At 43.5% G+C, this 24531-nt stretch overlaps 1 protein-coding gene across 2 annotated transcripts in view; it reads left to right on the top strand.

Annotated features, from left to right (window-relative positions):
* Window positions 1-24531, top strand: part of LOC110516739 (unconventional myosin-X-like) — a 311555-nt gene that overhangs the window by 238350 nt on the left and 48674 nt on the right. For both annotated transcript variants that reach the window (XR_005051402.1, XM_036975363.1), the window contains exons 23-26: window positions 1476-2556; window positions 10203-10326; window positions 11869-12112; window positions 12304-12399. Coding sequence is in view for 1 of the 2 variants with exons in the window: in XM_036975363.1 (XP_036831258.1) it covers window positions 1476-2556; window positions 10203-10326; window positions 11869-12112; window positions 12304-12399 (1545 nt within the window). In the remaining variant the exon portion in view is untranslated. The remainder of the gene's footprint in view (window positions 1-1475; window positions 2557-10202; window positions 10327-11868; window positions 12113-12303; window positions 12400-24531) is intronic.

The following is a 24531-nucleotide window of genomic DNA, read 5'->3' as shown; positions in this document are numbered from 1 at the left end:
AGCCAACCAACATACACTGGTACTGTACTGTCAGGCATCAGCCAACCAACCAACATGCACTGGTACTGTACTATCAGCCAACAAACATACACTGGTACTGTACTATCAGCCATCAGCCAACCAACATACACTGGTACTGTACTGTCAGCCATCAGCCAACCAACCAACATACACTGGTACTGTACTGTCAGCCATCAGCCAACCAACATACACTGGTACTGTACTGTCAGCCATCAGCCAACCAACATACACTGGTACTGTCAGCCATCAGCCAACAAACATTCAGTGGTACTGTACCATCAGCCAACCAACCAATCAACCAACATACACTGGTACTGTACTATCAGCCAACCAACCAACATACACTGGTACTGTACTATCAGCCATCAGCCAACCAACATACACTGGTACTGTCCTATCAGCCAACCAACCAACATACACTGGTACTGTCCTATCAGCCAACCAACCAACATACACTGGTACTGTACTGTCAGCCATCAGCCAACCAACATACACTGGTACTGTACTGTCAGCCATCAGCCAACCAACATACACTGGTACTGTACTGTAAGCCATCAGCCAACCAACATACACTGGTACTGTACTGTCAGCCATCAGCCAACCAACATACACTGGTACTGTACTATCAGCCAACCAACATACACTGGTACTGTACTGTCAGACATCAGCCAACCAACCAACATACACTGGTACTGTACTGTCAGCCATCAGCCAACCAACATACACTGGTACTGTACTGTCAGCCATCAGCCAACCAACATACACTGGTACTGTACTGTCAGCCATCAGCCAACCAACATACACTAGTACTGTACTGTCAGACATCAGCCAACCAACATACACTGGTACTGTACTATCAGCCATCAGCCAACCAACATACACTGGTACTGTACTATCAGCCATCAGCCAACCAACATACACTGGTACTGTACTGTCAGCCATCAGCCAACCAACATACACTGGTACTGTACTGTCAGACATCAGCCAACCAACATACACTGGTACTGTACTATCAGCCATCAGCCAACCAACATACACTGGTACTGTACTGTCAGCCATCAGCCAACCAACATACACTGGTACTGTACTATCAGCCATCAGCCAACCAACATACACTGGTACTGTACTGTCAGCCATCAGCCAACCAACATACACTGGTACTGTACTATCAGCCAACCAACATACACTGGTACTGTACTGTCAGACATCAGCCAACCAACCAACATACACTGGTACTGTACTGTCAGCCATCAGCCAACCAACATACACTGGTACTGTACTGTCAGGCATCAGCCAACCAACATACACTGGTACTGTACTATCAGCCATCAGCCAACCAACATACACTGGTACTGTACTATCAGCCATCAGCCAACCAACATACACTGGTACTGTACTGTTAGACATCAGTTGAACCATCTAATCATGTTCTTTCTCTTCTTCTTTCCCTTTAGGAACTCCCTGAGGATGGAGTATCTTGCTCCCCATGAGGAGGTGTACCACAAGGAGGTGTCCCTGTCCCACTCCCTGCACCCCCACACCTCCGAGGAGGAGTCCCGTCAGATGGAGGAGATCCTTCGGCTGGAGAAGGAGATTGAGAGGCTGCAGCGCCAGAAGGAGGACGGGGTGTCCATGTTAGGGGACGGCCTTGGAGGGAACGGGGAGGAGCTCCGGCAGAGGAGGGACGCAGAGATCTACCGGCTGGAGAAGGAGGCGTCTCGCGTGGCTACAGAGTTCCTGGAGCTCCTGGACTTTGGGGGTCTGGAACAGAGTCTGTCCAGCGAGGAGAATCTCCACGACCCCTCAGAGAGCACCGCTCCCCTGGCCCGGGCCGAGGAGGAGGTGGAGGAGGTGGATGAGGGCTTCCATGCTAAGGAGGAGTGTCCCGGTAGTGGTATCCCCCTTCCTGACTTCCCTCTCCCTGCGGAGATCCCTCTGGACCAGGAGCTCTTCTCCTCCCTCCCTCCTCCACCTCCGGCCTTCGCTGAGGGACTAGTAGCACAGGCCCTGGCCCTCTCAAAGGCCCCGTGTTGCCCCCCTGTTTACTACCCCCTCACCTCCTATGGATCTAGTGTCCCTACACACCACCCTGCTCCACCTCCTCTCCCTGCCCTCACCACCGGAGGAGGTAAAGCTTTGTGCCACCAACCCACCAGGAGAACAGAGGTGGCTCCAGACATCAACAGAGTACCCAGAAGATTTGAGGTTATACCCAACAGACCCTGCGCCAGGGTAGATGTTATGCCCACCACAGTCCCTGAGGCTGTGCCAGTGAGAAGAGGAGACGTGGCTCCCTCTAGGGTAGACTTTATGCCCACTGTGCCTGTCCCAGGAGCCAGGGAGGAGATCTCCTTTAGCATCCTACCAGACACAGAGTCAGACTGTGACCAGGAGGAGTTTGAGGAGGTGCAGGGGAGTACAGGCTCGGGAGACGGAGCCAGTATCACGGACGGACATGCTACTGATGAGGAGGTGCTGAGGAAATCATCCTGTACTCAGAACAGCCTGGACTCCTTCAGAGGCAGCTCAGACTCTGTGAGTACTATGTTTACATACTTGTACTACATTTACATGTTAGTCATTAAGCATCCGCTCTTTTCAAGATCGATATGTTGAAACAAATCGATATACTGAAACAGATCGATATATATTGAAACAGATCGATATACTGAAACAGATTGATATCCTGAAACAGATTGATATCCTGAAACAGATTGATATCCTGAAACAGATCGATATATATTGAAACAGATTGATATATACTGAAACAGATCGATATATATTGAAACAGATCGATATATATTGAAACAGATCGATATATATTGAAACAGATCGATATACTGAAACATATCGATATATATTGAAACAGATCGATATATATTGAAACAGATCGATATATTGAAACAGATTGATATATACTGAAACAGATTGATATATATTGAAACAGATCGATATATATTGAAACAGATCGATATATATTGAAACAGATCGATATATATTGAAACAGATTGATATATATTGAAACAGATTGATATATACTGAAACAGATTGATATATATTGAAACAGATCGATATACAGATTGATATATATTGAAACAGATCGATATATATTGAAACAGATTGATATATATTGAAACAGATTGATATATATTGAAACAGATCGATATACAGATTGATATATATTGAAACAGATTGATATACTGAAACAGATTGATATACTGAAACAGATTGATATATATTGAAACAGATCGATATATATTGAAACAGATCGATATATTGAAACAGATTGATATATATTGAAACAGATTGATATATATTGAAACAGATTGATATATATTGAAACAGATCGATATATATTGAAACAGATTGATATATACTGAAACAGATTGATATATATTGAAACAGATCGATATATATTGAAACAGATCGATATATATTGAAACAGATCGATATATTGAAACAGATTGATATATATTGAAACAGATCGATATACAGATTGATATATACTGAAACAGATTGATATATATTGAAACAGATTGATATATATTGAAACAGATTGATATATATTGAAACAGATTGATATATATTGAAACAGATTGATATATATTGAAACAGATTGATATATACTGAAACAGATTGATATATATTGAAACAGATCGATATATATTGAAACAGATCGATATATATTGAAACAGATTGATATATATTGAAACAGATCGATATATATTGAAACAGATCGATATATATTGAAACAGATCGATATATATTGAAACAGATCGATATATTGAAACAGATTGATATATATTGAAACAGATTGATATATATTGAAACAGATCGATATATATTGAAACAGATCGATATATATTGAAACAGATCGATATATTGAAACAGATTGATATATATTGAAACAGATTGATATATATTGAAACAGATCGATATATATTGAAACAGATTGATATATACTGAAACAGATCGATATATATTGAAACAGATCGATATATATTGAAACAGATCGATATATATTGAAACAGATCGATATACTGAAACAGATCGATATATATTGAAACAGATCGATATATATTGAAACAGATCGATATATATTGAAACAGATTGATATATACTGAAACAGATTGATATATATTGAAACAGATCGATATATATTGAAACAGATCGATATATATTGAAACAGATCGATATATTGAAACAGATTGATATATATTGAAACAGATTGATATATACTGAAACAGATTGATATATATTGAAACAGATCGATATATATTGAAACAGATCGATATATTGAAACAGATTGATATATACTGAAACAGATTGATATATATTGAAACAGATCGATATACAGATTGATATATATTGAAACAGATCGATATATATTGAAACAGATTGATATATATTGAAACAGATCGATATACAGATTGATATATATTGAAACAGATCGATATATATTGAAACAGATTGATATATATTGAAACAGATTGATATACTGAAACAGATTGATATACTGAAACAGATTGATATATATTGAAACAGATCGATATATATATTGAAACAGATCGATATATATTGAAACAGATCGATATACTGAAACAGATCGATATATATTGAAACAGATCGATATATATTGAAACAGATCGATATATATTGAAACAGATTGATATATACTGAAACAGATTGATATATATTGAAACAGATCGATATATATTGAAACAGATCGATATATATTGAAACAGATCGATATATTGAAACAGATTGATATATATTGAAACAGATTGATATATACTGAAACAGATTCATATATATTGAAACAGATCGATATATATTGAAACAGATCGATATATTGAAACAGATCGATATATACTGAAACAGATTGATATATATTGAAACAGATCGATATACAGATTGATATATATTGAAACAGATCGATATATATTGAAACAGATTGATATATATTGAAACAGATCGATATACAGATTGATATATATTGAAACAGATCGATATATATTGAAAAAGATTGATATATATTGAAACAGATTGATATACTGAAACAGATTGATATACTGAAACAGATTGATATATATTGAAACAGATCGATATATATATTGAAACAGATCGATATATATTGAAACAGATCGATATATTGAAACAGATTGATATATATTGAAACAGATTGATATATATTGAAACAGATCGATATACAGATTGATATATACTGAAACAGATTGACATATATTGAAACAGATTGATATATATTGAAACAGATTGATATATATTGAAACAGATTGATATATACTGAAACAGATTGATATATATTGAAACAGATCGATATATATTGAAACAGATTGATATACTGAAACAGATTGATATATATTGAAACAGATCGATATATTGAAACAGATTGATATATATTGAAACAGATTGATATATATTGAAACAGATCGATATACAGATTGATATATACTGAAACAGATTGATATATATTGAAACAGATTGATATATATTGAAACAGATTGATATATATTGAAACAGATTGATATATATTGAAACAGATCGATATATTTTGAAACAGATCGATATATATTGAAACAGATTGATATATATTGAAACAGATCGATATATATTGAAACAGATTGATATATATTGAAACAGATCGATATATATTGAAACAGATTGATATACTGAAACAGATTGATATATATTGAAACAGATTGATATATATTGAAACAGATCGATATACAGATTGATATATACTGAAACAGATTGATATATATTGAAACAGATTGATATATATTGAAACAGATTGATATATATTGAAACAGATTAATATATATTGAAACAGATTGATATATACTGAAACAGATTGATATATATTGAAACAGATCGATATATATTGAAACAGATTGATATATATTGAAACAGATCGATATATTGAAACAGATTGATATATATTGAAACAGATTGATATATATTGAAACAGATTGATATATATTGAAACAGATTGATATATATTGAAACAGATCGATATATATTGAAACAGATTGATATATATTGAAACAGATCGATATATATTGAAACAGATTGATATACTGAAACAGATTAATATCCTGAAACAGTTCTACAAACTGAAAGTGTTAAAAGAGCCTTTAGCTTTTTAGTCGTTATGATACGGTGTTACAGTAGATGTACATTGAAATGGATTGTCCTTATATTGACCGAGTACTACTCATATCTAGCTACACAGATCCGTTGGACGGAAGTACATCCTTCTGCAGCATGTGTTTCACAGATCACATGGCTCCCAGTCATATTGTTCTGGCTTGACAGACTACAGCTAGAGCTGTTGTGGTGACCGTGTTACCGCCACACGGGCAATCACGAGTCATGACCGCAGTAAAATTCCACATGAACGTTGAGTCACAGCAATCTCCTTTTTCTGCACTCTAGACATGCTTTGGTGGTACATAACTTGCTAAATACCATCAGGTCCTAATGGCCTGGTGCTCAGGGCTCTATTGTCCCTCCATCAGATCCTAATGGCCTGGTACTCAGGGCTCTATTGTCCCTAATAGCCTGGTACTCAGGGCTCTATTGTCCCTTCATCAGGTCCTAATGGCCTGGTACTCAGGGCTCTATTGTCCCTCCATCAGGTCCTAATGGCCTGGTACTCCGGGCTCTATTGTCCCTTTAACCACTCTAACTCACCTCCTTGTAATGATTAATTTGAGGAAAGCAGTTCAACAGCAGGTTTTAACAGTGTAAAACATGTTTGTTGTGGATGTTGTTTCAAAGCCTAACAACAAACTGGACAGCCCTTTCTAAAGGTGATGATTCATTCAAAACACCCATAAGCATATTAGAGCTGATGCATAAGCATCGGTCCATCTATGAGCCCAAGCCTGAAAAAACCCTGAATTAAATTAATAATCGTGCTGTTATACAATACATAGCCAACCACATATGACACATGGCTGATTTAAGACATCTTTGTTATGTAATTGGTCTAGCCTCGGGATGGGCAACTGGCGGTCACCACCCCCCTTTGCAGACCAGGTACCCAGTCGAGGACCCAACTTACTGTTGACAGTTAGATTAATAGGTCAGTTAGTTGGTAAATTAGTCTAGCGGTCAGCTGCTGAATCTAAACTTGTAGTAAGCATTGTCGAATTACCGAACGGGGTGGGGCCCATTGATCATCAGTTATCTAAGTTGGTGGCCCCCACCCCCATCTAAGTTGGTGGCCCCCAACCCCATCTAAGTTGGTAGCCCCCAACCCCATCTAAGTTGGTGGACCCCAACCCCATCAAAGTTGGTGGCCCCCAACCCCATCTAAGTTGGTAGCCCCCAACCCCATCTAAGTTGGTGGCCCCCAACCCCATCTAAGTTGGTGACCCCCAACCTCATCTAAGTTGGTGGCCCCCACCCCCATCTAAGTTGCCCTTCCCTGCTATACCCTATACTCCAAAATTAAACAAATTCTATGACTGAGAGAGAGTGAGCCCCAGGACAGCAACACAATTAGACCCAACCAAATCACACATTGGAAAGAATCAACAAAAAAACAGAGCAAACTAGAATGCCATTTGGCCTTAAACAGAGAGTACACAGCGGCAGAATACCTGACCACTGACCCTGAATCTCAGGGTGGCAGAAAAATATCCAGTATGGATAAAATAATATATACATGATTCATTTGGTTTTACTAGCGTTTAAGGAGTGTATATACAGTGCCTTGCGAAAGTATTCGGCCCCCTTGAACTTTGCGACCTTTTGCCACATTTCAGGCTTCAAACATAAAGATATAAAACTGTATTTTTTTTGTGAAGAATCAACAACAAGTGGGACACAATCATGAAGTGGAACGACATTTATTGGATATTTTAAACTTTTTTAACAAATCAAAAACTGAAAAATTGGGCGTGCAAAATTATTCAGCCCCCTTAAGTTAATACTTTGTAGCGCCACCTTTTGCTGCGATTACAGCTGTAAGTCGCTTGGGGTATGTCTATCAGTTTTGCACATAGAGAGACTGAGATTTTTTCCCATTCCTCCTTGCAAAACAGCTCGAGCTCAGTGAGGTTGGATGGAGAACATTTGTGAACAGCAGTTTTCAGTTCTTTCCACAGATTCTCGATTGGATTCAGGTCTGGACTTTGACTTGGCCATTCTAACACCTGAATATGTTTATTTTTGAACCATTCCATTGTAGATTTTGCTTTATGTTTTGGATCATTGTCTTGTTGGAAGACAAATCTCCATCCCAGTCTCGGGTCTTTTGCAGACTCCATCAGGTTCTCTTCTAGAATGGTCCTGTATTTGGCTCCATCCATCTTCCCATCAATTTTAACCATCTTCCCTGTCCCTGCTGAAGAAAAGCAGGCCCAAACCATGATGCTGCCACCACCATGTTTGACAGTGGGGATGGTGTGTTCAGCTGTGTTGCTTTTACGCCAAACATAACGTTTTGCATTGTTGCCAAAAAGTTCAATTTTGGTTTCATCTGACCAGAGCACCTTCTTCCACATGTTTGGTGTGTCTCCCAGGTGGCTTGTGGCAAACTTTAAACAACACTTTTTATGGATATCTTTAAGAAATGGCTTTCTTCTTGCCACTCTTCCATAAAGGCCAGATTTGTGCAATATACGACTGATTGTTGTCCTATGGACAGAGTCTCCCACCTCAGCTGTAGATCTCTGCAGTTCATCCAGAGTGATCATGGGCCTCTTGGCTGCATCTCTGATCAGTCTTCTCCTTGTATGAGCTGAAAGTTTAGAGGGACGGCCAGGTCTTGGTAGATTTGCAGTGTTCTGATACTCCTTCCATTTCAATATTATCGCTTGCACAGTGCTCCTTGGGATGTTTAAAGCTTGGGAAATCTTTTTGTTTCCAAATCCGGCTTTAAACTTCTTCACAACAGTATCTCGGACCTGCCTGGTGTGTTCCTTGTTCTTCATGATGCTCTCTGCGCTTTTAACGGACCTCTGAGACTATCACAGTGCAGGTGCATTTATACGGAGACTTGATTACACACAGGTGGATTGTATTTATCATCATTAGTCATTTAGGTCAACATTGGATCATTCAGAGATCCTCACTGAACTTCTGGAGAGAGTTTGCTGCACTGAAAGTAAAAGGGGCTGAATAATTTTGCACGCCCAATTTTTCAGTTTTTGATTTGTTAAAAAAGTTTGAAATATCCAATAAATGTCGTTCCACTTCATGATTGTGTCCCACTTGTTGTTGATTCTTCACAAAAAAATACAGTTTTATATCTTTATGTTTGAAGCCTGAAATGTGGCAAAAGGTCGCAAAGTTCAAGGGGGCCGAATACTTTCGCAAGGCACTGTATATATATATATACATGATTCAAATAGTAGAAAGACCTTTCAGTCAGATAGACCTTTTGTGGCCTGGTCCCAGACTAATAACAGAACCATACTATCCTGGCCTGGTCCCAGACCTATAACAGAACCATAGTATCCTAGCCTGGTTCCAGACCTATAACATCACTAACATAACCATACTATCCTAGCCTGGTCCAGATCTATAACAGAACCATACTATCCTAGCCTGGTCCCAGACCTACAACAGAACCATACTATCTTAGCCTAGTCCCAGACCTACAACAGAACCATACTATCCTAGCCTGGTCCCAGATCTATAACGGAACCATACTATCCGAGCCTGGTCCCAGATCTGTAACAGAACCATACTATCCTAGCCTGGTCCAGATCTATAACAGAACCACACTATCCTAGCCTGGTCCCAGATCTATAACAGAACCATACTATCCTAGCCTGGTCCCAGATCTATAACAGAACCATACTATCCTAGCCTGGTCCAGATCTATAACAGAACCACACTATCCTAGCCTGGTCCCAGATCTATAACAGAACCATACTATCCTAGCCTGGTCCCAGATCTATAACAGAACCATACTATCCTAGCCTGGTCCCAGATCTATAACAGAACCATACTATCCTAGCCTGGTCCCAGATCTATAACAGAACCATACTATCCTAGCCTGGTCCCAGATCTATAACAGAACCATACTATCCTAGCCTGGTCCAGATCTATAACAGAACCATACTATCCTAGCCTGGTCCCAGATATGTGTGTGCTCAGGCTAGACATTAGCTGTGTAATAATATGTCTATGTATGTGATGTTCAGTTTATCGACAGTGACACAAGCACCGATGGTTATGTGGACACAGACGAGGAGGTCTCCAATGGAAGGGTCAATATACTGAACGGCTCTGGGCCTCCATACTTTCACAGCTACCTCTACATGAAGGGTGAGTACATTGACCAATGGCACCCTATTCCCTACATAGTGCACTACTTTTGCCCAGGGCCCATAGGGGATATGGTGCTATTTGGGACAGATGCTAGATTAACCACTGGTCGACAGGCATGTAGATGTTTCAGGCACCTGTTATGTTGTAGAGCTCCAGTAGTCTAGCAGGCTTCTGTTATGTTGTAGAGCTCCAGTAGTCTAGCAGGCTTCTGTTATGTTGTAGAGCTCCAGTAGACTAGCAGGCTTCTGTTATGTTGTAGAGCTCCAGTAGACTAGCAGGCTTCTGTTATGTTGTAGAGCTCCAGTAGACTAGCAGGCTTCTGTTATGTTGTAGAGCTCCAGTAGTCTAGCAGGCTTCTGTTATGTTGTAGAGCTCCAGTAGACTAGCAGGCTTCTGTTATGTTGTAGAGCTGCTCCAGTAGTCTAGCAGGCTTCTGTTATGTTGTAGAGCTCCAGTAGTCTAGCAGGCTTCTGTTATGTTGTAGAGCTCCAGTAGTCTAGCAGGCTTCTGTTATGTTGTAGAGCTCCAGTAGTCTAGCAGGCTGCTGTTATGTTGTAGAGCTCCAGTAGTCTAGCAGGCTTCTGTTATGTTGTAGAGCTCCAGTAGTCTAGCAGGCTTCTGTTATGTTGTAGAGCTCCAGTAGTCTAGCAGGCTTCTGTTATGTTGTAGAGCTCCAGTAGTCTAGCAGGCTTCTGTTATGTTGTAGCGGACTAGTGCAGCAGGTTTCTGCTATGTTGTAGAGCTCCAGTAGTCTAGTACACATATTCTTGGTTGGGGAGTGGACCTCTCTCTCTCTCTTTCTCTATTTCTCCCCCCCCCCCCCCCCTCTCTCTCTCTCTCTCTCTCTCTCTCTCTCTCTCTCTCTCTCTCTCTCTCTCTCTCTCTCTCTCTCTCTCCCTCCTCTCTCTCTATTCCTCTCTCTCCCCTCTCTCTCTCCCCCTCTCTCTATTCCTCTCTCTCCTCTCTCTCCTCTATTTCTCTATCTCTCTCTCTCTCCACCGCTCTCTCTTCCCTATTTCTCTATTCCTCTCTCCCCCCCTCTCCCCTCTTTCTCTCCCCTCTCTCTCTCACCTCTTTCTCTCCCTTCTAACTGCCTTCTCTCTCCCCCCCTCTCTCCTCTCTCCTCTCTCTCCCTATTTCTCTATTTCTCTCTCTCTCCCCTCTCTCCTTATTTCCCTATTCCTCTCTCTCCTCTCTCTTCCCTCTTTCTCTATTCCTCTCTCTCCCTTCTCTCTCTCCTCTTTCTCTCCCTTCTCTCTCTCCTCTCTCTTCTCTCTCCCTATTTCTCTATTCCTCTCTCTCCTCTCTCCTTTCTCTCTCGCTCTCTCTCTCTCGCTCTCTCTCTCCCCTCTTTCTCTATTCCTCTCTCTCCTCTCTCTTCCCTCTTTCTCTATCCCCCCCATCTCTCTCGCTCAATTCAGTTCAATTTAATACACTTTATTGGCATGGAAAGTTAACTTCCAAACTTGCGTTGCCAAAGTAAACATATAACCAAGCTGGTGGAAGAAGAAAGGTAATGTGACAATCTCTCTCTCCCAGGTGGACTGATGATCCCGTGGCGACGGAGGTGGTGTGTGTTGAAGGACGAAACCTTCATGTGGTTCAGGGCTAAGCAGGACAGTCTGAAGAGTGGCTGGCTGTATAAGAAGGGAGGTGGCATGTCCACTCTGTCCAGACGGAACTGGAAGCTGCGCTGGTTCGTACTGAGAGACGATAAACTCATGTACTTTGAGAGCGACAGCGAGGAGAAACTGAGGGGGACCATCGACATCCGCTCCGCCAAGTAAGAGCCTGGCATGTGTCCCAAACGGCACCCTATTCCCTACGTAGTGCACTACTTTTGATGCTATAGGCCCTTGTCAAAAATAGTGCACTAGTGTTCCATTTTGGACAGAGCCCTGGTGTCATTTCCGATGAAATGCAATGTTGGCCTACTGCAGCTAACCTAAATTCTCAAATTCCTGCTGTCTACAGGGACATAGTAGATAACCATGCCAAGGAGAATTCTCTGAACATTGTGACTGAAGAGAGAACTTACCACATCTACGCAGAGACTCCTGAAGATGCCAGGTATGTTCAGACAACGCCACACCGGCAGTCATGATTCATGACTGCAGTCATATTCTACATGACTGTTGAGTCACGGTAATATCCTCTTATGCACTCTGTACATGCCTTAGTAGTAGCCGACCCAACTCACTAACGACCATCAGGTACTAACGGCCTGGTACTCAGGGCTCTATTGCTCCTCCATCAGGTCCTAATGGCCTGGTACTCAGGAATCAATTGTCACTCCATCAGGTCCAAATGGCCTGGTACTCAGGGCTCTATTGTCCCCCTATCAGGTCCTAATGGTCTCATACTCAGGGCTCTATTGTCCCTCCATCAGGTCTTAACAGTCTGGTACTCAGGGCTCTAATGTCCCACCATCAGGTCATATTGGCCTGGTACTCAGGGCTCTATTGTCCCTCCATCAGGTCCTAATGGCCTGGTACTCAGGGCTCTATTGTCCCTCCATCAGGTCCTAATGGCCTGGTACTCAGGGCTCTAATGTCCCTCCATCAGGTCCTAGTGGCCTGGTACTCAGGGCTCTATTGCCCCTCCCTCTATTGCCCCTGCCTGGTACTCAGGGCTCTATTGTCCCTCCATCAGGTTCTAATGGCCTGGTACTCAAGGCTCTATTGTCCCTCCATCAGGTACTAACTGCCTGGTACTCAGGGCTCTATTGTCCCTCCATCAGGTCCTTATGGTCTGGGACTCAGGGCTCTATTGTCCTTCCATCAGGTCCTAACTGCCTGGTACTCAGGGCTCTATTGTCCCTCCATCAGGTCCTTATGGTCTGGGACTCAGGGCTCTATTGTCCCTCCACAACCTTCTCAAATCCTCAATAGTCTATAGTCAGTCGCATCATGCAGCCCTTATACACTACTGGTCAAAAGTTTGGACACACCTACTCATTCCAGGGGTGTTCTTTATTTGACTATTTTCTACATTTTAGGATAATAGACATCAAAACTATGAAATAACATGAATGGAATCATGTAGTAACCCAAAAAGTCTTAAACAAATCTAAATATATTATATATTGGAGATTTTTCAAAGCAGCCACCCTTTGCCTTGATGACAGCTTTGCACACTCTTGGAATTCTCTCAACCAGCTTCATGCGGAATGCTTTTCCAACAGTCTTGAAGGAATTCCCACATATGCTGAGCACTTGTTGGCTGCTTTTCCATACTCAGCAGTCCAACTCATCCCAAACCATCGCAACTGGGTTAAGGTCACGAGATTGTGGAGGCCAGGTCATCTGATGCAGCACTCCATAACTCTCCTTCTCGGTCAATTAGCCCTTACACAGCCTGGATGTGTGTTGGGTCATTGTCCTGTTGAAAAACTCTAGCCCTCTCCTCCAGACTCAGAACTATAGAATCAGACAGTAGTCTGTTAGACACATGCCATTTACACAGAGTAGCTGGTAGATGGGTCTGTTAGTAGATGGGTCTGTTAGTAGCTGGTAGATGGGTCTGTTAGTAGATGGTAGATGGGTCTGTTAGTAGATGGTAGATGGGTCTGTTAGTAGATGGGTATGTTAGTAGATGGTAGATGGGTCTGTTAGTAGATGGGTCTGTTAGTAGTTGGTAGATGGGTCTGTCAATAGGTGGGTCTGTTAGTAGATGGGTCTGTTAGTAGATGGTAGATGGGTCTGTTAGTAGATGGGTCTGTTAGTAGATGGGTCTGTTAGTAGTTGGTAGATGGGTCTGTTAAGATGGGTCTGTTAGTAGATGGTAGATGGGTCTGTTAGTGGATGGGTCTGTTAGTAGATGGGTCTGTTAGTAGATGGGTCTGTCAGTAGATGGGTCTGTTAGTAGATGGTAGATGGGTCTGTTAGTGGATGGTAGATGGGTATGTTAGTAGATGGGTCTGTTAGTAGATGGTAGATGGGTCTGTTAGTAGATGGGTCTGTTAGTAGATGGTAGATGGGTCTGTTAGTAGATGGGTCTGTTAGTAGATGGTAGATGGGTCTGTTAGTAGATGGGTCTGTTAGTAGATGGTAGATGGGTCTGTTAGTAGATGGGTCTGTTAGTAGATGGGTCTGTTAGTAGATGGGTCTCTTAGTGGATGGTAGATGGGTCTGTTAGTAGATGGGTCTGTTAGTAGCTGGTAGATGGGTCTGTTAGTAGCTGGTAGATGGGTCTGTTAGTAGATGGGACTGTTAGTAGATGGTAGATGGGTCTGTTAGTAGCTGGTAGATGGGTCTGTTAGTAGATGGTAGATGGGTCTGTTAGTAGCTGGTAAATGGGTCTGTTGGTAGATGGGTCTGTTAGTAGTTGGTAGATGGGTCTGTTGGTAGATGGGTCTGTTAGTCGCTGGTAGATGGGTCTGTTAGTAGATGGGTCTGTTAGTCGCTGGTAGATGGGTCTGTTAGTAGTTGGTAGATGGGTCTGTTGGTAGATGGGTCTGTTAGTAGTTGGTAGATGGGTTTGTTGGTAGATGGGTATGTTAGTAGCTGGTAGATGGGTCTGTTAGTAGCTGGTAGATGGGTCTGTTAGTAGATGGGTCTCTTAATGGATGGTAGATGGGTATGTTAGTAGATGGGTCTGTTAGTAGCTGGTAGATGGGTCTGTTAGTAGATGGGTCTGTTAGTAGATGGTAGATGGGTCTGTTAGTAGATGGGTCTGTTAGTAGATGGGTCTGTTAGTAGATGGTAGATGGGTCTGTTAGTAGATGGGTCTGTTAGTAGATGGGTCTGTTAGTAGATGGTAGATGGGTCTGTTAGTAGCTGGTAGATGGGTCTGTTAGTAGATGGGTCTGTTAGTAGATGGTAGATGGGTCTGTTAGTAGATGGGTCTGTTAGTAGATGGGTCTGTTAGTAGCTGGTAGATGGGTCTGTTAGTAGATGGGTCTGTTAGTCGCTGGTAGATGGGTCTGTTAGTAGATGGGTCTGTTAGTAGTTGGTAGATGGGTCTGTTAGTAGTTGGTAGATGGGTCTGTCAATAGGTGGGTCTGTTAGTAGATGGGTCTGTTAGTAGATGGTAGATGGGTCTGTTAGTAGATGGGTCTGTTAGTAGATGGGTCTGTTAGTAGTTGGTAGATGGGTCTGTTAAGATGGGTCTGTTAGTAGATGGTAGATGGGTCTGTTAGTGGATGGGTCTGTTAGTGGATGGGTCTGTTAGTAGATGGGTCTGTTAGTAGATGGGTCTGTCAGTAGATGGGTCTGTTAGTAGATGGTAGATGGGTCTGTTAGTGGATGGTAGATGGGTATGTTAGTAGATGGGTCTGTTAGTAGATGGTAGATGGGTCTGTTAGTAGATGGGTCTGTTAGTAGATGGTAGATGGGTCTGTTAGTAGATGGGTCTGTTAGTAGATGGTAGATGGGTCTGTTAGTAGATGGGTCTGTTAGTAGATGGTAGATGGGTCTGTTAGTAGATGGGTCTGTTAGTAGATGGGTCTGTTAGTAGATGGGTCTCTTAGTGGATGGTAGATGGGTCTGTTAGTAGATGGGTCTGTTAGTAGCTGGTAGATGGGTCTGTTAGTAGCTGGTAGATGGGTCTGTTAGTAGATGGGACTGTTAGTAGATGGTAGATGGGTCTGTTAGTAGCTGGTAGATGGGTCTGTTAGTAGATGGTAGATGGGTCTGTTAGTAGCTGGTAAATGGGTCTGTTGGTAGATGGGTCTGTTAGTAGTTGGTAGATGGGTCTGTTGGTAGATGGGTCTGTTAGTCGCTGGTAGATGGCTCTGTTAGTAGATGGGTCTGTTAGTCGCTGGTAGATGGGTCTGTTAGTAGTTGGTAGATGGGTCTGTTGGTAGATGGGTCTGTTAGTAGTTGGTAGATGGGTTTGTTGGTAGATGGGTATGTTAGTAGCTGGTAGATGGGTCTGTTAGTAGCTGGTAGATGGGTCTGTTAGTAGATGGGTCTCTTAATGGATGGTAGATGGGTATGTTAGTAGATGGGTCTGTTAGTAGCTGGTAGATGGGTCTGTTAGTAGATGGGTCTGTTAGTAGATGGTAGATGGGTCTGTTAGTAGATGGGTCTGTTAGTAGATGGGTCTGTTAGTAGATGGTAGATGGGTCTGTTAGTAGATGGGTCTGTTAGTAGATGGGTCTGTTAGTAGATGGTAGATGGGTCTGTTAGTAGCTGGTAGATGGGTCTGTTAGTAGATGGGTCTGTTAGTAGATGGGTCTGTTAGTAGATGGGTCTGTTAGTAGCTGGTAGATGGGTCTGTTAGTAGATGGGTCTGTTAGTCGCTGGTAGATGGGTCTGTTAGTAGCTGGTAGATGGGTCTGTTAGTAGATGGGTCTCTTAATGGATGGTAGATGGGTATGTTAGTAGATGGGACTGTTAATAGATGGGTCTGTTAGTAGTTGGTAGATGGGTCTGTTAAGATGGGTCTGTCAATAGGTGGGTCTGTTAGTAGATGGGTCTGTTAGTAGATGGTAGATGGGTCTGTTAGTAGATGGGTCTGTTAGTAGATGGGTCTGTTAGTAGTTGGTAGATGGGTCTGTTAGTAGATGGGTCTGTTAGTAGATGGGTCTGTTAGTAGATGGTAGATGGGTCTGTTAGTAGATGGGTCTGTTAGTAGATGGGTCTGTTAGTAGTTGGTAGATGGGTCTGTTAGTAGATGGGTCTGTTAGTGGATGGGTCTGTTAGTAGATGGGTCTGTTAGTAGATGGTAGATGGGTCTGTTAGTAGATGGGTCTGTTAGTAGATGGGTCTGTTAGTAGATGGTAGATGGGTCTGTTAGTAGATGGGTCTCTTAGTGGATGGTAGATGGGTCTGTTAGTAGCTGGTAGATGGGTCTGTTAGTAGATGGGACTGTTAGTAGCTGGTAGATGGGTCTGTTAGTAGCTGGTAGATGGGTATGTTAGTACTTGTAGATGGGTCTGTTAGTCGCTGGTAGATGGGTCTGTTAGTAGATGGGTCTGTTAGTCGCTGGTAGATGGGTCTGTTAGTAGTTGGTAGATGGGTCTGTTGGTAGATGGGTCTGTTAGTAGTTGGTAGATGGGTCTGTTGGTAGATGGGTATGTTAGTAGCTGGTAGATGGGTCTGTTAGTAGCTGGTAGATGGGTCTGTTAGTAGCTGGTAGATGGGTCTGTTAGTAGATGGGTCTGTTAGTCGCTGGTAGATGGGTCTGTTAGTAGCTGGTAGATGGGTCTGATAGTAGTTGGTAGATGGGTCTGTTAGTAGATGGGTCTGTTAGTAGCTGGTAGATGGGTCTGTTAGTAGATGGGTCTGTTAGTAGCTGGTAGATGGGTCTGTTAGTAGATGGGTCTGTTAGTCGCTGGTAGATGGGTCTGTTAGTAGCTGGTAGATGGGTCTGATAGTAGATGGGACTGTCAGTAGTTGGTAGATATGTCTGTTAGTAGCTGTGTCTGTTAGTAGATGGGTCTGTTAGTAGATGGGTCTGTTAGTTGTATTACCCCTAGTGGTCCACCAATGTTGTATTGCCCCTAGTGGTCCACCATTGTTGTATTACCCCTAGTGGTCCCCCAGTGTTGTATTACCCCTAGTGGTCCACCAGTGTTGTATTACCCCTAGTGGTCCACCAGTGTTGTATAGATGTTGTATTACCCCTAGTGGTCCACCAGTGTTGTATTGCCCCTAGTGGTCCACCATTGTTGTATTACCCCTAGAGGTCCCCCAGTGTTGTATTACCCCTAGTGGTCCACCAGTGTTGTATTACCCCTAGTGGTCCCCCAGTGTTGTATTACCCCTAGTGGTCCACCAGTGTTGTATTACCCCTAGTGGTCCACCAGTGTTGTATAGATGTTGTATTACCCCTAGTGGTCCCCCATTGTTGTATTACCCCTAGTGGTCCACCAGTGTTGTATTACCCCTAGTGGTCCACCAGTGTTGTATTACCCCTAGTGGTCCACCAGTGTTGTATAGATGTTGTATTCCCCCTAGTGGTCCACCAGTGTTGTATTACCCCTAGTGGTCCACCAGTGTTGTATTACCCCTAGTGGTCCACCAGTGTTGTATTACCCCTAGTGGTCCACCAGTGTTGTATTACCCCTAGTGGTCCACCAGTGTTGTATTACCCCTAGTGGTCCACCAGTGTTGTATAGATGTTGTATTACCCCTAGTGGTTCACCAGTGTTGTATTACCCCTAGTGGTCCACCAGTGTTGTATAGATGTTGTATTACCCCTAGTGGTCCACCAGTGTTGTATTACCCCTAGTGGTCCACCAGTGTTGTATAGATGTTGTATTACCCCTAGTGGTCCACCAGTGTTGTATAGATGTTGTATTACCCCTAGTGGTCCACCAGTGTTGTATTACCCCTAGTGGTCCACCAGTGTTGTATTACCCCTAGTGGTCCACCAGTGTTGTATAGATGTTGTATTACCCCTAGTGGTCCACCAGTGTTGTATTACCCCTAGTGGTCCACCAGTGTTGTATTACCCCTAGTGGTCCACCAGTGTTGTATTACCCCTAGTGGTCCACCAGTGTTGTTTACCCCTAGTGGTCCACCATTGTTGTATTACCCCTAGTGGTCCACCAGTGTTGTATTACCCCTAGTGGTCCATCATTGTTGTATTACCCCTAGTGGTCCACCAGTGTTGTATTACCCCTAGTGGTCCACCAGTGTTGTATTACCCCTAGTGGTCCACCAGTGTTGTATTACCCCTAGTGGTCCACCAGTGTTGTATTACCCCTAGTGGTCCACCATTGTTGTATTACCCCTAGTGGTCCACCATTGTTGTATTACCCCTAGTGGTCCACCAGTGTTGTATTACCCCTAGTGGTCCACCAGTGTTGTATTACCCCTAGTGGTCCACCAGTGTTGTATTACCCCTAGTGGTTCACCAGTGTTGTATAGATGTTGTATTACCCCTAGTGGTCCACCAGTGTTGTATAGATGTTGTAATACCCCTAGTGGTCCACCAGTGTTGTATTACCCCTAGTGGTTCACCAGTGCTGTATTACCTCTAGTGGTCCACCAGTGTTGTATTACCCCTAGTGGTTCACCAGTGTTGTTTTACCCCTAGTGGTCCACCAGTGTTGTATAGATGTTGTATTACCCCTAGTGGTTCACCAGTGTTGTATTACCCCAAGTGGTCCACAAGTGTTGTATTACCCCTAGTGGTCCACCAGTGTTGTATTACCCCTAGTGGTCCCCCAGTGTTGTATTACCCCTAGTGGTCCACCAGTGTTGTATAGATGTTGTATTACCCCTAGTGGTCCACCAGTGTTGTATTACCCCTAGTGGTCCACCAGTATTGTATAGATGTTGTATTACCACTAGTGGTCCACAAGTGTTGTATTACCCCTAGTGGTCCACCAGTGTTGTATAAATGTTGTATTACCCCTAGTGGTCCACCGGTGTTGTATTACCCCTAGTGGTCCACCAGTGTTGTATAGATGTTGTATTACCACTAGTGGTCCACAAGTGTTGTATTACCCCTAGTGGTCCACCAGTGTTGTATTACCCCTAGTGGTCCACCAGTGTTGTATAGATGTTGTATTACCCCTAGTGGTACACCAGTGTTGTATAGATGTTGTATTACCCCTAGTGGTCCACCAGTGTTGTATAGATGTTGTATTACCCCTAGTGGTCCACCAGTGTTGTATTACCCCTAGTGGTCCACCAGTGTTGTATAGATGTTGTATTACCCCTATTGGTCCACCAGTGTTGTATAGATGTTGTATTACCCCTAGTGGTCCACCAGTGTTGTATAGATGTTGTATTACCCCTAGTGGTCCACCAGTGTTGTATTACCCCTAGTGGTCCACCAGTGTTGTATTACCCCTAGTTGTCCACCAGTGTTGTATTACCCCTAGTGGTCCACCAGTGTTGTATTACCCCTAGTGGTCCACCAGTGTTGTATTACCCCTAGTTGTCCACCAGTGTTGTATTACCCCTAGTGGTCCACCAGTGTTGTATTACCCCTAGTGGTCCACCAGTGTTGTATTACCCCTAGTGGTCCACCAGTGTTGTATAGATGTTGTATTACCCCTAGTGGTCCACCAGTGTTGTATAGATGTTGTATTACCCCTAGTTGTCCACCAGTGTTGTATTACCCCTAGTGGTCCACCAGTGTTGTATTACCCCTAGTGGTCCACCAGTGTTGTTTACCCCTAGTGGTCCACCAGTGTTGTATTACCCCTAGTGGTCCACCAGTGTTGTATTACCCCTAGTGGTCCACCACTGTTGTATTACCCCTAGTTGTCCACCAGTGTTGTATTACCCCTAGTGGTCCACCAGTGTTGTATTACCCCTAGTGGTCCACCAGTGTTGTATAGATGTTGTATTCCCCCTAGTGGTCCACCAGTGTTGTATTACCCCTAGTGGTCCACCAGTGTTGTATTACCCCTAGTGGTCCACCAGTGTTGTATTACCCCTAGTGGTCCACCAGTGTTGTATTACCCCTAGTGGTCCACCAGTGTTGTATAGATGTTGTATTACCCCTAGTGGTTCACCAGTGTTGTATTACCCCTAGTGGTCCACCAGTGTTGTATAGATGTTGTATTACCCCTACTGGTCCACCAGTGTTGTATAGATGTTGTATTACCCCTAGTGGTCCACCAGTGTTGTATTACCCCTAGTGGTCCACCAGTGTTGTATAGATGTTGTATTCCCCCTAGTGGTCCACCAGTGTTGTATTACCCCTAGTGGTCCACCAGTGTTGTATTACCCCTAGTGGTCCACCAGTGTTGTATTACCCCTAGTGGTCCACCAGTGTTGTATTACCCCTAGTGGTCCACCAGTGTTGTATTACCCCTAGTGGTCCACCAGTGTTGTATAGATGTTGTATTACCCCTAGTGGTTCACCAGTGTTGTATTACCCCTAGTGGTCCACCAGTGTTGTATAGATGTTGTATTACCCCTAGTGGTCCACCAGTGTTGTATTACCCCTAGTGGTCCACCAGTGTTGTATAGATGTTGTATTACCCCTAGTGGTCCACCAGTGTTGTATAGATGTTGTATTACCCCTAGTGGTCCACCAGTGTTGTATTACCCCTAGTGGTCCACCAGTGTTGTATTACCCCTAGTGGTCCACCAGTGTTGTATAGATGTTGTATTACCCCTAGTGGTCCACCAGTGTTGTATTACCCCTAGTGGTCCACCAGTGTTGTATTACCCCTAGTGGTCCACCAGTGTTGTATTACCCCTAGTGGTCCACCAGTGTTGTTTACCCCTAGTGGTCCACCATTGTTGTATTACCCCTAGTGGTCCACCAGTGTTGTATTACCCCTAGTGGTCCACCATTGTTGTATTACCCCTAGTGGTCCACCAGTGTTGTATTACCCCTAGTGGTCCACCAGTGTTGTATTACCCCTAGTGGTCCACCAGTGTTGTATTACCCCTAGTGGTCCACCATTGTTGTATTACCCCTAGTGGTCCACCATTGTTGTATTACCCCTAGTGGTCCACCAGTGTTGTATTACCCCTAGTGGTCCACCAGTGTTGTATTACCCCTAGTGGTCCACCAGTGTTGTATTACCCCTAGTGGTTCACCAGTGTTGTATAGATGTTGTATTACCCCTAGTGGTCCACCAGTGTTGTATAGATGTTGTAATACCCCTAGTGGTCCACCAGTGTTGTATTACCCCTAGTGGTTCACCAGTGCTGTATTACCCCTAGTGGTCCACCAGTGTTGTATTACCCCTAGTGGTTCACCAGTGTTGTTTTACCCCTAGTGGTCCACCAGTGTTGTATAGATGTTGTATTACCCCTAGTGGTTCACCAGTGTTGTATTACCCCTAGTGGTCCACAAGTGTTGTATTACCCCTAGTGGTCCACCAGTGTTGTATTACCCCTAGTGGTCCCCCAGTGTTGTATTACCCCTAGTGGTCCACCAGTGTTGTATAGATGTTGTATTACCCCTAGTGGTCCACCAGTGTTGTATTACCCCTAGTGGTCCACCAGTATTGTATAGATGTTGTATTACCACTAGTGGTCCACAAGTGTTGTATTACCCCTAGTGGTCCACCAGTGTTGTATAAATGTTGTATTACCCCTAGTGGTCCACCGGTGTTGTATTACCCCTAGTGGTCCACCAGTGTTGTATAGATGTTGTATTACCACTAGTGGTCCACAAGTGTTGTATTACCCCTAGTGGTCCACCAGTGTTGTATTACCCCTAGTGGTCCACCAGTGTTGTATAGATGTTGTATTACCCCTAGTGGTACACCAGTGTTGTATAGATGTTGTATTACCCCTAGTGGTCCACCAGTGTTGTATAGATGTTGTATTACCCCTAGTGGTCCAGCAGTGTTGTATTACCCCTAGTGGTCCACCAGTGTTGTATAGATGTTGTATTACCCCTATTGGTCCACCAGTGTTGTATAGATGTTGTATTACCCCTAGTGGTCCACCAGTGTTGTATAGATGTTGTATTACCCCTAGTGGTCCACCAGTGTTGTATTACCCCTAGTTGTCCACCAGTGTTGTATTACCCCTAGTGGTCCACCAGTGTTGTATTACCCCTAGTGGTCCACCAGTGTTGTATTACCCCTAGTTGTCCACCAGTGTTGTATTACCCCTAGTGGTCCACCAGTGTTGTATTACCCCTAGTGGTCCACCAGTGTTGTATTACCCCTAGTGGTCCACCAGTGTTGTATAGATGTTGTATTACCCCTAGTGGTCCACCAGTGTTGTATAGATGTTGTATTACCCCTAGTTGTCCACCAGTGTTGTATTACCCCTAGTGGTCCACCAGTGTTGTATTACCCCTAGTGGTCCACCAGTGTTGTTTACCCCTAGTGGTCCACCAGTGTTGTATTACCCCTAGTGGTCCACCAGTGTTGTATTACCCCTAGTGGTCCACCACTGTTGTATTACCCCTAGTTGTCCACCAGTGTTGTATTACCCCTAGTGGTCCACCAGTGTTGTATAGATGTTGTATTACCCCTAGTGGTCCACCAGTGTTGTATAGATGTTGTATTACCCCAATTGGTCCACCAGTGTTGTATTACCCCTAGTGGTCCACCAGTGTTGTATTACCCCTAGTGGTCCACCAGTGTTGTATTACCCCTAGTGGTCCACCAGTGTTGTATTACCCCGAGTAGTCCACCAGTGTTGTATAGATGTTGTATTACCCCTAGTGGTCCACCAGTGTTGTATTACCCCTAGTGGTCCATCAGTGTTGTATTACCCCTAGTGGTCCACCAGTGTTGTATTACCCCTAGTGGTCCACCAGTGTTGTATAGATGTTGTATTACCCCTAGTGGTCCACCAGTGTTGTATAGATGTTGTATTACCCCTAGTGGTCCACCAGTGTTGTATTACCCCTAGTGGTCCACCAGTGTTGTATTACCCCTAGTGGTCCACCAGTGTTGTATAGATGTTGTATTACCCCTAGTGGTCCACCAGTGTTGTATTACCCCTAGTGGTCCACCAGTGTTGTATTATCCCTAGTGGTCCACCAGTGTTGTATTACCCCTAGTGGTCCACCAGTGTTGTATAGATGTTGTATTACCCCTAGTGGTCCACCAGTGTTTTATTACCCCTAGTGGTCCACCAGTGTTGTATAACCCCCAGTGGTTCACCAGTGTTGTATTACCCCTAGTGGTCCACCAGTGTTGTATTACCCCTAGTGGTCCACCAGTGTTGTATTACCCCTAGTGGTCCACCAGTGTTGTATAGATGTTGTATTACCCCTAGTGGTCCACCAGTGTTGTATAGTGTTGTATTACCCCTAGTGGTCCACCAGTGTTGTATTACCCCTAGTGGTCCACCAGTGTTGTATTACCCCTAGTGGTCCACCAGTGTTGTATTACCCCTAGTGGTCCACCAGTGTTGTATTACCCCTAGTGGTCCACCAGTGTTGTATTACCCCTAGTGGTCCACCAGTGTTGTATTACCCCTAGTGGTCCACCGGTGTTGCATTACCCCTAGTGGTCCACCAGTGTTGTATTACCCCTAGTGGTTCACCAGTGTTGTATTACCCCTAGTGGTCCACCAGTGTTGTATTACCCCTAGTGGTCCACCAGTGTTGTATTACCCCTAGTGGTCCACCAGTGTTGTATTACCCCTAGTGGTCCACCAGTGTTGTATAGATGTTGTATTACCCCTAGTGGTCCACCAGTGTTTTATTACCCCTAGTGGTCCACCAGTGTTGTATTACCCCTAGTGGTCCACCAGTGTTGTATTACCCCTAGTGGTTCACCAGTGTTGTATTACCCCTAGTGGTCCACCAGTGTTGTATAGATGTTGTATTACCCCTAGTGGTTCACCAGTGTTGTATTACCCCTAGTGG

This window comes from Oncorhynchus mykiss, chromosome 3 (assembly GCF_013265735.2).
Source record: "Oncorhynchus mykiss isolate Arlee chromosome 3, USDA_OmykA_1.1, whole genome shotgun sequence".
In the NCBI taxonomy this organism is placed as follows: domain Eukaryota; kingdom Metazoa; phylum Chordata; class Actinopteri; order Salmoniformes; family Salmonidae; genus Oncorhynchus; species Oncorhynchus mykiss.
The sequence above is the reverse complement of the archived record's forward strand: the minus strand, read 5'-3'. Positions and strand labels throughout refer to the sequence as shown.